This window comes from Eulemur rufifrons, chromosome 24 (genome assembly GCF_041146395.1).
Source record: "Eulemur rufifrons isolate Redbay chromosome 24, OSU_ERuf_1, whole genome shotgun sequence".
NCBI classification, from domain to species: domain Eukaryota; kingdom Metazoa; phylum Chordata; class Mammalia; order Primates; family Lemuridae; genus Eulemur; species Eulemur rufifrons.
The window spans coordinates 13,927,492-13,942,289 of record NC_091006.1 but is presented as its reverse complement, the minus strand read 5'-3'; the positions used below and the strand labels follow the sequence as shown (position 1 = coordinate 13,942,289).

Here is a 14,798-nt window from a genome sequence, read left to right as displayed (position 1 = left end):
GTGTCTCAGTTTCTTCATCTATAGAATGGGAACAATAACAGTCAACCCCCACCCCGGGGGGGACGGGGGCAGGCATTGTGAGGACTAAATGAAAAAGTAAATGTAAAGTGTTTGGAATAGCGTCTGGTGCTCAGCATTAAGTTCAGTATTACTGGTTGCTGCTGTGTTATTGGCATACGCTGGAGTAAGTTTCAGGTGCTGGAGGGGTGAACTCGTGGTGAATTTGGAGTGGACATATATGTGCTCAAGGCATTTGGGTGCTGTGGAGTGGAGGGTATTTCTACTGCACTAACCCAGGTATTTTCTTGGTATTGTTGAAGAATGTTACTGTGTGACCTCAGGCAAGTTACTTAACCTTTCTGTGCCTCTGTTTCCTCACCTGTAAAGTAGAGCTAGTACTTATCCCTACCTCAGAGGCTGGTTGTGAGAAGACCATTTCATATTTACCTGTGAAGGGCTTCGAATACTACCTAGCCCTTGGCAAGCGCTCCTTCCTGGCATATCATGGACCATGACAGTTTTATGGATTATATTGGGTGGCATTTGGGGAAGGCTCATCTATGAGTGTGAGGCTATTGTGGGGGTAAAAGGGAGATTCCAGGGGGCAGGTGAAAGACAGGGGAGAGATAAGGCTTTGAATGCCGGCGGCAAGGAAGGCTGCTGGCTGTTGGGGGTGCCTGGGGTGCTGGAAGGGGTATGGGAGTGACAAGGGCATGAGGGCTTGGAGGAGGTCTTCAGGGTTTGTGGCAGGGACAAAAGTGGGGACGAGGACATCACAGAATGCCTGGTTGGGAGCAGCAGCTCTGACCTCTGAACCAATTTCCACCGACCCTGTCCACTCACTGTCCGAGCCCTCTTGGCCTCATTCCTCCCTTCCCCTCCCCCCTCCCCTTCCCTCATTCACCCCTTTCAACCCCCATCCTCCTTCTCTGCCAACCCCTGCTCCACCCAGCTACTAAGGTGGCTGCCCCCTGGGTTGAATATAAAACCAAGGTTGCGGGGTGGAAAGACATGGCAGATATGGTGTGGATGTGTTTACTGGACCATGATGAACTCTGAGCAAGGATGGTTGCTGGGGTATGTACATGTGTGCACATGTGTTGTTTGCATGCTGAGGCACGATGAGGAGGGTGGGGCAGGGAGTGCATACACACACCCATCCAGAACACCTCCACCATGGTGCAAATGTATGGATTTTACAGTGGGAGTCATGGGGGTCATGGGAGTATACAGGGGTGCTTGTGGGGGGTGGTACCAAAATGCAGTAGGAGCACATTAGGTATCATTGGCGTGTGCTGGGATGTGTTCAGGGGGTGTGTTATGGGAATATACTGCGATCAGAGTGAGGGGGAGTTATTATTGGAGCATACTGGGATGTGTGGGGGTGTTACTGAAATATACTGGAGTATTCGTAGACGGATGTTTTGCTGAATTTGTGGGGGTAGGTAATTGGGGAGCATGCTTGGCTATTATTGGAGTGTGTTAGGGCCACGTGGATATTACTGAAGTCTGGATATCATTGGAATACACCGGGATGTGTGATGGTGGCGGGGGGTTGCTACAAGTATGCACTGGGACGGGCTTCAGACATCGCGGAAGGATGCCTGGGGCATAGCAGGGCACGCATGCTGGTGGCTCCTGGGTATTTTTGGATATTCTGAAGGCAGTGGGGTTGGAGCCAGGGTACATGAGTGTTCTTGTCGTACGCCAGGGCGTTGGACCCTCCTGGAATGGAATGGATGTGTATTCCGAGGCATACAGCGGTGATGTCAGGCATTTGGGGCTGATGTTCAAGAGAGCCTGAGCAGGTGTTGAGATAAATGAAATGTATTTAAGTTTCATTGACATTTACTGGGTATGTGAGTCTTATCCAAATGTGCTGGTGGGGTTTGGTGGCTTCACTGGGGACTATCAGCATATTCATGAGTAGTCTGCATTTTACTAGCATATACTGACTGCATGCAGGAGATCCATTCGAGATGCAGCAGGGACTACAGAGACTGTCAAAGTGCGGTCTGCTGGAACTTTGCAATAATGGAAATGTTCTGTATCTGCACTGTCCAGTGTGGCAGCCACAAGCCACATGTGGCTACTGGGCACTTTGAAATATGGCCACTGTGACTGAGGAACTGGATTGTTTGATTTAATTTTGATTAACTTTCCTAAAATAGCCACGTGCAGCTAGGGGCCACCATATTGGACAGTGCAGAATAAGCAATATTACAATATGCTTGGGGACCTTGGGAGGTGTTACTATAATTGCATACAGCAAAGGAGTTTGGAGGGCTATCATTGCAGTACGTGTCCTCTTGACTTAATATCTTGCTCTAAGGACTGAATGAATCTTACTGAGCACATACTATGTGCCAGGCACTGTGCTAATTACTATGTGCTGATTACCCCCATTGAACTCCCACAGCAACCCCACCAGGTAGGGTCTGTGATTCTCTGCCATTATAGATGAGGAAACGAAAAGGTTAAAGTCATGGGCTCAAGGTCACAGACAGGAAGTGGCTAGCAGGGACCCAAACCCAGCTGTCTGGTAATCAGGAGGCTTAGCTCCCATCCTTCCCACTGTGCCTGGCACAGGGTGGGCTCGGTAACTACTTGCTGAATGGATGGGTGGATGGATGCGTGGACGGATGAATGAGGAAAGAGTGAGTGGGAGAGAGAGCACTCCGGGCTCTTCGGGGGAGGCCTGTCAGGGCTGCTGCAAGCATACGCACACGGAGTGGGTGAGAGAGATGCTAGGAGGTGCAGGGGATCGGGCACTGGGTTGCCGGGTGGGGCACCGGCTGTGTCTCATGATCCCTTCTCCACCCCCCACCCCCCATCCCTCCTGCCTCCCTGCCAGCGATTACATCATTAAGGAGAAGACAGTCTTGCTGCAGAAGAAGGACAGTGAGGGGTTTGGGTTCGTGCTCCGGGGGGCCAAGGGTGAGTGCCAGCTGAGGAGGGGATGGGAGAAGGGCACTGTGACCCTGGAAGCAGGGCCAGGTGGGGGGGATGGAAAGGAGAAGGGACCCCAGCCTGCCCACCACCCCACCCTGGGGTGCTGGTCCCTCAGCTACGGTGAGGCCTCCGTGACTTGGGTCTGAGCCCCATCCCCTGCTCGGCCTCTCCACCCCCTCCCCTCCGACCCCGCCGGCTCCTCCCCGTCTGCAGCGCAGACCCCCATCGAGGAGTTCACCCCCACCCCGGCCTTCCCGGCGCTGCAGTACCTGGAGTCAGTGGACGAGGGTGGCGTGGCATGGAGAGCTGGACTGCGAATGGGAGACTTCCTCATCGAGGTGAGTCCTGGCCCCCTCTTCCCTGGAACCCTGGTGACAAATCCCCAGGCCAGGCTCCGGCTGCCGGCCCCCAGATTCTCCTTTGGTACCAGGCTTCCCAGCCCCACTGCCCACCCCCCAGCTAGCCTCTGCTTCCTTCAGCGATTGAAGCATCTCAAAAGAATGGCACAGAGATGTCCCCAGTGCACGTGCGTGTGCACACGCACACACAATACTGGAGGACCAGGAGGGACAGAGAAGTGAATAGGGTGGGCCAAGCCTCTTCTCAACCCTAGGGCCAGGAGAGTTACAGGGAGGGGGACATGGGGGCTAGGGGGGCAATGGTAGGAAGGGTCAGAGGGTCATGGATAGGGCAAGGTAGGAGGAGGCCAGTTCACTGGGGACTTTAAAGCTGAAAGCAGCCCTCCCCTCATCTACTCTGTGTCATTTTGGGCGTGTCTGTGCCACAGGTGAATGGGCAGAATGTGGTGAAGGTCGGACACCGACAGGTGGTGAACATGATCCGCCAAGGGGGCAACACGCTGATGGTCAAGGTGGTGATGGTCACCAGGCACCCGGACATGGATGAGGCCGTCCATAAGAAAGGTGCTCCACCACTGCGGGGCCAGGCCTGGGCACCCCACTGCCACCAGACTGAGACCCTCAGGAGTCGTGATGACTGGCCCTCACCACCCAAGGCCTTCCTGTCCCCAAAGCTGCTTGTTCATGACCCTTCTGGGGAGAAACTGAGGCAGGGAGGGCTCAGCATGCTGGCGGTGGCTATTCCCCGACCTCTGGGAGCACTGTGGTGGTGGAGCCAGTGGAGGCTTCTCCCCTGAGACCCTGATGCCTCCCCATCACCTTTGCAGCACCCCAGCAGGCTAAGCGACTCCCACCCCCAACCATCTCCCTGCGGTCCAAGTCTATGACCTCGGAGCTGGAGGAGATGGGTGAGCCTACGCGGCTGCTGCAAGGGCCGGGAGGGAGAGGGCAAGGCGGGCTGGACCGTCCCTTGAGTTTGTTAGTGTTGTTAGTGACCAGGGGTCTTGTCCTCATCCTGTCCCCCAACCCATGGGTCGGACTCTCTCTGGCCTGCGTGTGTGTCGCGGGGAAGGGGTGTCTGAGAGCCTGCTTTCCTCTGTCCTCTTGTATCTGTTTCTCTGTTGGGGTCTCTCTCAGGGTCTGTGTGTGACCCTCTCTGCGGGTCGCGCTGTCTCCTTACTTCTGTCCCACCTCGCCCCCACCCCAATTCTCCATCTCTCCCTCCACTAGCTCCCCCAAACCCCCAATAACAGAGGAAAGCGAGCCCCGCCCTCCAGACGAGGCCAAGTGGACCTGGGGGGTCCGGTTTCCCCTGACTTGGGCGGCTCTGACAGCTGACCGCCCCCACCCCGGGGGCCCCGAGGGAGGTGGGTGTTCCAGAGAGTGGGCCCCTCACCTTCCCCAGTCGTCCTAACTCTTGGCTCCTCTACTGCCTCCCCCCCGGGCTAGTCTCCCCCTGGAAGAAGAAGAGTGGTGAGTGGGCACAGGACTGGTGGGAGGGCCCGGGTCTCCCGAACCCGCCGGCGGACTAGCCCCCTCCCGACCCCGGCCCCTCACTGCCCCACTCGCGCTTGCGCACGCCCGCTGGCCACGCCCACTGGCCCGCACCCGCTGGCCACGCCCACTGGCCGAGCCCGCTCCGTCGTGTCCGGCAGGGGCGCCCTGGGCTTCATCCGTGTCCTTTGCCCACAGAGTACGAGCAGCAGCCTGCGCCGGTACCCAGCATGGAGAAAAAGCGGACCGTGTATCAGATGGCTCTCAGTAAGACTGCCCAGCCCTGCTGCCAGGGCTGCCCGACCCCCACGTCCCGGCCCTTGGGGTGCCACATCCGCTCCACCCCCCTCCCTCCTGCGCACCCTTCGGCCACCTCCGAGCTCCTCACCCTCATACCCCAAGGAGGCCACAATCTCCCCTCTCCCCCTTCCCATGACAGCTGGCCTGTGCCCTGCCCTCACCCCTTCCCGTCCCCAGGTGTCGCCTGCTGGCCCTGGAGCTTGTGTCTCCCAGCCGGACTGCCCGTCCACCCGCACGCGGCCAGGGCTGCCCTTTGCTGGTTCCTGCAGGTGCTCTGTATGAACAAGAGCTCCCAGCAGCCAAAGCAAACTTCATTTCACTGTCTTCCCACCCCCGTTCACCTCCCCTAGACAAACTGGATGAAATCTTGGCCGCAGCTCAACAGACCATCAGTGCAAGCGAGAGTCCTGGGCCTGGTGGCCTCGCGTCCCTGGGCAAGCACCGACCCAAAGGCTTCTTTGCCACTGAGGTAGGCGGCTTGGGGCGGGGGTGCACACACCACCCTGGAACTACATTGCTTTGTCCTTGTGCCACATGCTGGTCCTGGAGGGGCGACACACCTCCTGGGGTTCCCTCCTTTCTCCCCACCTTGGGGGCCCCCTTTCCTCTCTGCCCATCCTCTTCCTCCTTATCCCCTGCCCCCAGATGCCGTCTCTCTCCTTTCCTCTCTCCACTTGCCATCCCTACTCATGCTCACTTTCTTGTCCCACCTCTTCCTGTCCTTCTCTGTCACACCTCCATGTTGTCATAGATGGAGCTCCCCCAGAGTAATAACAGGTGCTCAGCACGTGGTGATTATCAAAATATTAATTATCATCTCTGTCCCCACTCTGCTTGCTTTTTCCCACAAAAGGCTACCCTACAGTGGGTGCTGATCATTTTTGGACACTGCCTTTTACCTGGATTATCTCATTTGTTCTTTAGAATCATCCTGTGAGGTTCACACAGTTGTTGACCCATTTACAGAGGGGGAAACTAAGGCTCAGGGGAGCCAGGGTTCGATTCAAGCAGTCAGGCCTCTGAACCCATGGTCTGGCCATAGTCCTGGCTATGCTGGTGGGGCTCTGCCGGCCCCTTCCTGGCTGTCTACCCCACTGGGCTGTGCCCTATCACAAAAGCACATTCCCCACTAGGGCTGCCAGCGCCATTGCCTCTAGCTGTCCCCTCCAGAGGCCACACTCTGCCCCTACCTCTCATTAGTGCTTCCTTCTCTGCCCAGGCCCTACGCTCTGGCCAGAGCCACCACCTAGTGGCCAAGGGGGCATTTACTCTAAAACTGGGCTCTTTGGGCTTGAGGGGGCCATGGACTGGCATAGTCCTTCTCGGGTAATGCTTATAAATGTATGAAGTAAAATATACAAGATAACAAAAGAAGTTACACTAAAATATAGTTAGCAAAATATTTTTAAAAAGCAAAATTTGGGATATCATAATATCAGCTTTTCACCGGCATGTTAGACAGCAAGATCAGGCGGTGGATCTTAACGGCTCTAATTTTAAAATCATGAGGCACATAAACACTCTTTTGAAAAGTCTGCGCCACTGCGATAGGATATGGAAATAGCTGCGATTTCTACTGAGGATGCAGCGTAGGTCTTGCTGAGACACGCAGGGTTTGTTGCTTATGTCCTAAATGGAGAGAAGGTTGAGTTTTCACTGGAGCATAATGAAAATAAAGACATGCTTTTTCCTTGTCCAAGGGCACAGGCACCCCAAAGTCAGTCCACATGCCCATCCCCAAGGATTAGACCACCTGCTCTAGAGCATCTTGTACTTTCACAAGAATCAAGAGCAGGGGACAGATTTTGCACCAGGACTACTGGAATTTCTTTCTGATTTAGAGGCAGAGGGTCCTCGGCCACTTCTCAGGGCTTGGCAGAGTGCTCTGTGGGCTGCAGGCCCTCACTTTGCACTGGGCCTTGGTTTCTCAAAGAATTTGAAATCCCTGCGGCTGTCAAGGGTCACCTCCTGTGCCCACCTCCCCTCGGGGCTCAGGGTAAGTGTCCAAAGCACATGAGCGTCATCCTGACTTCCTCTAGCTTACTGTGTCATTTTGGACCACACTGCTTAAATTTCTGCGTCTCAGTTTCCTGCTCTGTAAAATGGGGTTAAAGCTAAACCTTGCTGGGCTTGTAGGAGGATTAAATGAGATCAATTTCCAGCACAACAGGCTCTCAACAAATGGTGGCTTCCTTCTTTCCCCCATTTCCTCAGTCTCAGAGATGTTTTTTGTGTGCCCTCTGATATGAGGAAGTCATTCCCACCTTCCCCAAAACATTTACCCTGGAGTTTTTGAAACTTCACATCGGGCTCTGAGTTCCACAGACACCCAGGCCATTACCTGGGGACATCAGCTGGAATCTAGCCCAAACACCACTTCTTATTTCTTAATCCCCTCTGCTGCCTCTTTCTCCAGTCCTCTTCCAGCCTGTTCTTGAATGCCCTTGAAGACAGGGAACGCACCACCTCCCGCTGCAGTTACTCTATGTGTGGAAGGACTTTTACAAAGTTCTTCCTTAAATGGAGCCCAAATCTACCTCCCCTGGGCTCCTACCTTTTTGTCACTGTTTTCTCCTTCTATCATCTTCTTCTGTCCTCACTCTCCCTCCAGTACCACCTCACAGGCCTCAGCAAACTTCTTGACAACCACCTGGGAAGGAGGGAGGGGCAGGAGAGGGAGAGAGCGCATCTCCCTTTTACAGATAAAACAGTCTCAGAGATTTGAATTCACTTGCCTGCAGTCTCTCAGCAAATGCGTATGAAATCAGAACCAAGGTCCGAGTCCTCTTCCCCTACACCAAGGTTTCTAACACCCGCACTGTTGACACAGTTGGTCCTTGTTATTTCTGGCTTCTGCCTTTGCGAATTCACCTACTCGCTAAAGTTTATTTCAACCCCCAAATCAATATGCACAAGGTTTTTGTGGTTATTCCTAAACACACGCACAGCATTGAAAATTTTGAGTCGCCCTATGTGCACGCGCCCAGATGGGGTTGAATGAGGTGAGGTTCTGCCTTCTCATTTCAGCTCTTATATTGTGAACAAGAGTTCTTTTCTTGGTCTATTTAGTGCCATGTATTTTTTACATCTTTGTGCTTTTTATTGGTGATTTCAATATTTAAAATGTCCCCCAAGCACAGTGCTGAAGTGCCGTATAGTGTTCCTAAGTGCAGGAAGCCTGCGATGCACTTTAAGGAGAAAATATGCGTATTAGATGAGCTTCGTTCAGTGAGTTAAAGGGCTGTTGGTTCTGAGTTCCGTGCGAATGAATCAACAATATATATTAAGGTGTCTTTCAACGGAAACACACATAAAACAAGGTTGTATATTGATTGGTTGACAGAAATGTGTGGCAACTTCATGGAACATACCAGAATTGACTATACTTGGGGCTGCATAATTCTTTGTTGTGGAGGCCTGTCTTGTGCATTGTAGGATATTCAGCAACATCTGTAGCCTCTACCCTCTAGATGCCAGTAACGAGTATCTCCAGATACTGCCCAGTGTCCTAAGGAGGGCACAACGGCCTCTCGTTGAGAGCCACTGCCCCACACCATTCTAAGGGTAAAAGACTTTCAGCCCTGGGTTTCCCCTAAGTGGGCTTTGATTCAGGATGCCACCATATTCGCTCCTTCATTCATTCAGTATTTATTGGAGGCCTAGGACATACCCTCAGTAATGCCATTTCTTCATGCCCCCTTCCAACTGCATCTCACCCTCGCCTCACTCTGAATTTCCCTCCCTGGGGCTGTAAACCTCCCCCAGGTGTTCCCCCTCAGATAAATGTGGATTCAAATCCTGACTTCCTCTAACTCACTGTGCCACTTTGGACCACGTTACTTAATTTCTCTGTGTCTCAGTTTTCTGTTCTGTAAAATGGGGCTTAAGCCGACTTGCCCAGTTCTCATGAGGATTAAATGAGATTAACTGTAGCGCGGCAAGCTCTCAACAGGTGGTGAGCCCCTCGGGCTAGAAAATAAACTAGAGACCCCACCTTGATCACCAGTGAGCCCTGCATGTGCCCCAGAGACCCCATAACTCAGTATCAGACTGAGTGCAGAGTCCCTGATAAGAGATTAGAGCAAGTCCCATTTTCATTCATTTAACAAATATACTGAGCGCCCATAAAGTGCCACAGTGCTAGGCTCACTGCCCTGCGTAAACTCAGTTGCAGGACAGCCAAGATCCTGGTACTCGTAGAACTTACCATCTGAGTGCCAGAGAGGCCCTGCCCCAAGATGGGCCCCAACACCAGCCAGTAACAAAACCAGCTGCTTATCTGCTCCCACCTTCTAGATACGAATCTCACAGGCACTCACCTGAGTTCTACTGCGGGGCCCCTTTCCCTGTGTCTAGGAGGCCAGTGGTCATTTGCCCTGTAGAATCCCCCCTTTTCTTCTCTCACTTCTTGGATCTGTCCCTGGGTCACCCCCAAGCCCTCCCTCTCATGTTGGGGGCTCTCTCTGTCCCCATCTCTGCCCCTTCCCACCTGCTATTCTGATCTTTCTCACCCTCCGCAGAGGCCCCTTTGAGAGCTTTCTGCATCTCGGTGGCCTCTCTCAGCGTTTGGTCTCATTCTCCTGTGTCTCTCTTCCATTCTTTTTCGTTTCTTTCCCATCTTGACTCTCCTGCCCGGACCCTCTGCATGGAGACCAGAGGCAGTGCAGGGGCACATGGTCACCCAAGGCTTCTGGGTTAGGTCTGTACAACAGTGAACAAGAGCAAAACATTGTATAAGCTGCCACTATTTAAGGACTTGGAAACTGGGAGATGTCAACCCTTCTCCAAAGACACACTCTGGCCTACCGCCTTTGGGAGGCCGGGAGGAGACTCGCAGATGCAACAGTGTGTGGCACAGAGCCCAGGCAGATCCGCCGTGGGTCAAGGCGGTTCTGGGCTGTGTCTCCTAGGGCTCAGCTGTCCGTCTGTCTGTCCTGTCTGTATGGCTCTGGCTTTCTCAGCTACCATCTCTGTTGCCCGACCACTGACACTGAGGGCTCCATTGTCCCCCAAGTCTGTGCATGGGTGCTGGTTTCAGCCTGTCTCTCACTCAGGCTGGGAATTTCTCACTCTGTCCTGGTCGCGTTCCTTGCTCCGTCTTTCCCTCCTGGGGCTGCTCTGGCGCTCTCCTCATCAGGGTGGTCAGGACTGTCTTTCCCTCCCGCCCCTCTGGGCCCCTCTTGCTTCCCCGGCTGTTCCACTTCTCTTGTCCCTCAGTCATCTGTCCCTCTCCCTTCTGCACCCAATCTCTGTCTCCCCCTCCTCCGCATCTCTCATTCTCCTCATCTTTCTCTCTCCCCATCTCTGTCTGTGTCCCCACCTCTGTCTCTGTGTCTCCATCTCTCTCTCCCCATCTCTGTCTTTGTCTCTCTGTCTCCCCATTTATGTCTCGGTCTCCCCACTTCTGTCTCTGTGTCCCCTTCTATCTCTATCTCTCCATCTATCTTCCTCTCTGTTCTCTCCCCCAGCCCCTCTCGGGGGCTGTCTCCCTAGCAGGAATGTCCCAGCCTTTTGTCATCCCTCGCCCCAGCACCGGGGCACGCACAGCCATTGAGAAGGTGACAGGGTAGCCGGGCCTGCAGGCCGGCTTGCTGAGGGGGTAGTCTACCCGGCAGCCGGTGACGTCACGAGCAGCTGGCTCGCTCTCATTGGCTGCGCCCTCTGCGCGGGAGAGGATGTTCCCCGTAGCTGGTGGAGGTCAGCCTGCCCCCTCTGGAGTCCGCCGCCTCCTCAGACAGTGTTAATGGCTGTTCCATTATTCTGACGTCTGTGTCGCTGTGACCCTGCTTATGTCAATCTAACCCATTTTTTGAGCCTTCCTCTTCCACATCAAAGTGTCTTTTGTCAGTTTGCGAATCTAAGGCCCCCTGGTCACTCTCATCCTCTTCAGTCGGGGCACCCCTCCTCTGTCACTCTGAACCTTCCCTGTCGCTCTGACTGCTCCACTGTCACTCTAACCAGTTCCCTCTGATCCTTCTCTGTCACCCTGACCCTTGCCCTGTCAACTTTGGCCCTTCTCATCATTCTCACCCCTCTGCTGTCATCCTGGCCCCTCCCCCATCACCCTGACACCCGCAGTCCCTCTGACCCCACCACCTCCCCCACCTCCCCTCCTCACGATTCCTCTCCTCGCCTGGGCTCTCCTCTCAGCCTTCTCAGCAGCCCTGCAGGCTTTCTCCCTGGTCACATCCCCCTCTCCTCCCTCTTCACACCCCTTCCTTCCCCCCTGTCATTTGATCTTAGCATTTTCTAGCTGCTCTGATCTGTTTTCTCTGATGCCTCTTTAATCTCCTCCTTAGTCACTGGCTGATCTAGGACAAGACCCTTCTCTCTCTGATCCACAGCCAGTTTCATTATCATCCAAGTGGGTATAATCAGCCCTAACTCTCAGGCTCGTTCGGGGATTTGGTGTGGACGTACGCAGAAAACAGTGGGCAAGATGGCTCGCGTAGAAGCCTGCCTTCCCTCTGCACCAGCGCGCACTGTCTTTGTCTTTTGCAGGGCTCTGCCCCCTGATAGGCACAGCCACCTGCAGGACAGGACAGAAAACCCAGCAGGGTATTGGCTGAGGCTTAAGGAGAAGGGGGAGGAGAGGAACATTCAGCAAAATCGAGAAGAACTGGGCAGGCTGAGACTCCAGGAAGAGCAGAATGGCAGGAAATCAGTCAAAGTGGGGATGTGTTCAGGAGACACCTCCTGGTGCCTTCTTGGAGCTGGCCCTGTGCTGTTTGACGGGGATGTTCGGAGGAAAGGGACTGAGATTTTGCCCTCGGGGTCCTCCCCACATCTTTCAGGGTGTCTTGTATCACCTCCAGTGAGTCTTCCATTCTACAAATATTTATTAAGCATCTACTATATATGCTGGACCTGATGCTGGGCTCTGAGGGTGTAGGAATGAACCAAACAAGGTCACTTCCTTTAGGGAATTTACATATGAGGGGATGAAATGTAGCAGAATTGGGTTCTGTTGTATATGAGAAAAAGAAACCAAATAACAGCGGCTTGATTGAACAAGATAAGTGGTTTTATCTCTCTCATGTTAAAGTAGTCTGGAGTAGGTAGTCTCGGGCAGGTTGGCAGCCTCCATGATCGTGAAGTCCTAGAATCCTTCTCAATTTCTGCTCCACCACCCTAGCCTTGCTTCCAACCACAAAGTGGCTTCATAGTCCCAGTTGGCTGCTGGTGCTCTAGCTATTGCACTAGCGTTCCAGGTAGCAGGAATAAGGAAAGGCAGAAAGGCAGAGGGGCAAAAGAGGGCACCTTGCTGTCTCTTCGGTTACCTCTGAGTCTTCTGAGAAGTAACCTACAACACTTCCACTTATGCATCTGGGCTGGCCTCCATCACATGGCCACACCTAGCTGCAAGAGAGGCTGGAACGTGTAGTCTCTCAATAGGTGCCAAATAAGATCAGTGTTTTCTTACCAAGGAAGAAGAGTAGAATGGGTACTGGGTAGGCCACAAGCCCAGGTAGACAGACAGTAAACAAGCAGGCAAATAATTATGATGACTCCAAACTGGCACAAGTTAAGGGAGTTATGATGCAAAGTAACAGGAGGAAGCCTCTCCAGGGAGGGGACCTTGGGGCCAAAGTCTGAAGGAATCCTGAAACTTGCAGACCTTACCCAATCCCACCTTTCCACAGTCTGTTATTTTCCATCCCTAAGCCCCTGGCTCCCCTGCTGTAGACACATCAGCCTCCTTACTATTCCTTGAGCATGCCAGGCTCCCTGTCACCCCAGGGCCTTTGCATCTGCTGTTCCCTTTGCCTGCAATACTCTTCCTCTACATATCTGTACAGCTCCCTTTTTCACCTTCAGGAGTTTGCTCAAATAATACTTTCTCAATGAGGCTTTCCTTGGCTACCTTGTTTTATTTTACTTACCTATTATTATATTTTTAGACAGAGTCTTGCTCTGTTGCCCCAGGTAGAGTGCAGTGGCATCATCATAGCTCACTGCAACATCAAACTCCAAGGCTCAAGTGATCCTCCTGCCTCAGGCTCCAGAGTAGCTGGGACTACAGGCATACACCATTATCGCCAGCTAATTTTTTTTTTTAATTTTTAATAGAGACAGGGTCTCACTCTTGCTCAGGCTGGTCTCAAACTCCTGAGCTCAAGCTGTCTTCCCACCTCAGCTTCCCAGAGTGCTAGGATCATAGGCGTGAGCCACCGCCCCTGGCCATGCTGCCTTATTTTAAATTTACTCTTCCTCTCCCCATCCATTGCCTCCATCTGACCTATGTCATATTTTACTGATTTCTTTTGTTTATGGCCTGCCTGCCTTTCATGCAGGCTGGAGTGTTTGTCTAATTTGTTGCATCTGCAGCAGCTAAAACAGCCCCTAGCACAGAGGAGTACTCAGTAAATATTTGTGGAATGAATGAATGAGCCACACATAGCAATAGTCCCAATCCAGGGAGGTGAGTGCAGTGAGAAGGATAATACAGGTCCCAGGAAGGTCTAGACTCGCGTCGTCCAATAGAGCTTTCTGTGATGACAGAAATGTGCCATCTGCGCTGTCCAGTACAGTTGCCACCAGCCACAGGTAACTTGAACACTTCAAATGTGGCCAGTGCAATGGAGAAATGGAATTTAAAAAATTAATTTGAATTAATTGAAATTTACATCTGAATGGCTAGTGGCTACTACACCAGTCAATGACGGTCTAAAGGAAGGGGGCAGTCAGGCCAGGGAGGATGTTAGGGTAACAAAGAATTTTCCCAAGCAGAGCACTGCGCGGAGAAGGGACGTTGCAGGCAGAGGGACCAGCACATGCAGAGGCTCAGAGGTGAGAAACAGCACAGGAAATCCAGAGAACTGGGAAGGTGTGAATGGGGGGGGGGGGGGGGAAGGAGCAGAAGGGGGCGTGGCCGGAAGAGAAGGCAGTGAAGAGCCCATCCCAAAGGTGGGGACCTCATCGCGAGAGAGTTTCCTTTCTCTGCACTTCTGATCTCAAAGATGGAGAAGGAGACATACAAGGTCTCCTGGAAGGGGATGGGGAGTCAGGGCCCAACAGTACCTGACACTGGCAGGTTCTCACTTACTCATTTGTCATGATCTTGTGGAAAAGCAGGCTGTTTGGGGACTGGGGACTCAGCAGGGAACAAGAGAGAGAAAGTCGCCACCTTCAGGCAGGTTTCGTTATGAACATCTGAGAGCCTTTGACACTTTTGCCTTTCCTCCTAAAAAAAATAAATAAATAAAATTTGTATTTTATGATTTTGTTGGTGCAAAGATGAATGTTATCCAGGCTGGATTATATTCAGAATTTTTTCCCTTCTACTATGAAAAGAAAGTAAAACATTTCTCCTAGAAGTATGGTGAGCCCTAGACACTGCACCTCAGTGCCTGGGGCAAGCTGGCTCTGCCTTCGGGCAGCTTCCAGGCTAGTGACGGACACAGACGACAGACAAGCAAGCAAACAGGGTGGTTTCAGGCGGAGATAGGTGCGGTGGAAGAAAACGGGACAGGGAAATGCAGCAGACAGTGACAGGACGGGCAGGGAAAATCTCGCTGAGGAAGGGACACCTGAGTGGGAAACTGAGAGATGAAAAGGAGCCTGTGACAATACGGAGAAAGCCATTGCGAAGAGAAGAACCAGTGTTCTCAAGCAAGGACAGACCTGGGGCTGATGGCGGAGCAGGGGGAGGTGGGATTAGGGGCCACAGAGGGAGCAAGTGGGAGATGGAGT

General features: G+C 52.9%; 1 protein-coding gene across 1 annotated transcript in view; it reads left to right on the top strand.

The window, feature by feature from the left end:
* Window positions 1-14,798, top strand: part of SHANK1 (SH3 and multiple ankyrin repeat domains 1) — a 49,378-nt gene that overhangs the window by 23,226 nt on the left and 11,354 nt on the right. Inside the window, exons 16-21 of the mRNA XM_069457419.1 lie at window positions 2,855-2,937; window positions 3,166-3,290; window positions 3,740-3,875; window positions 4,139-4,219; window positions 5,004-5,072; window positions 5,456-5,574. Coding sequence (XP_069313520.1) covers window positions 2,855-2,937; window positions 3,166-3,290; window positions 3,740-3,875; window positions 4,139-4,219; window positions 5,004-5,072; window positions 5,456-5,574 — 613 coding nt within the window. The remainder of the gene's footprint in view (window positions 1-2,854; window positions 2,938-3,165; window positions 3,291-3,739; window positions 3,876-4,138; window positions 4,220-5,003; window positions 5,073-5,455; window positions 5,575-14,798) is intronic.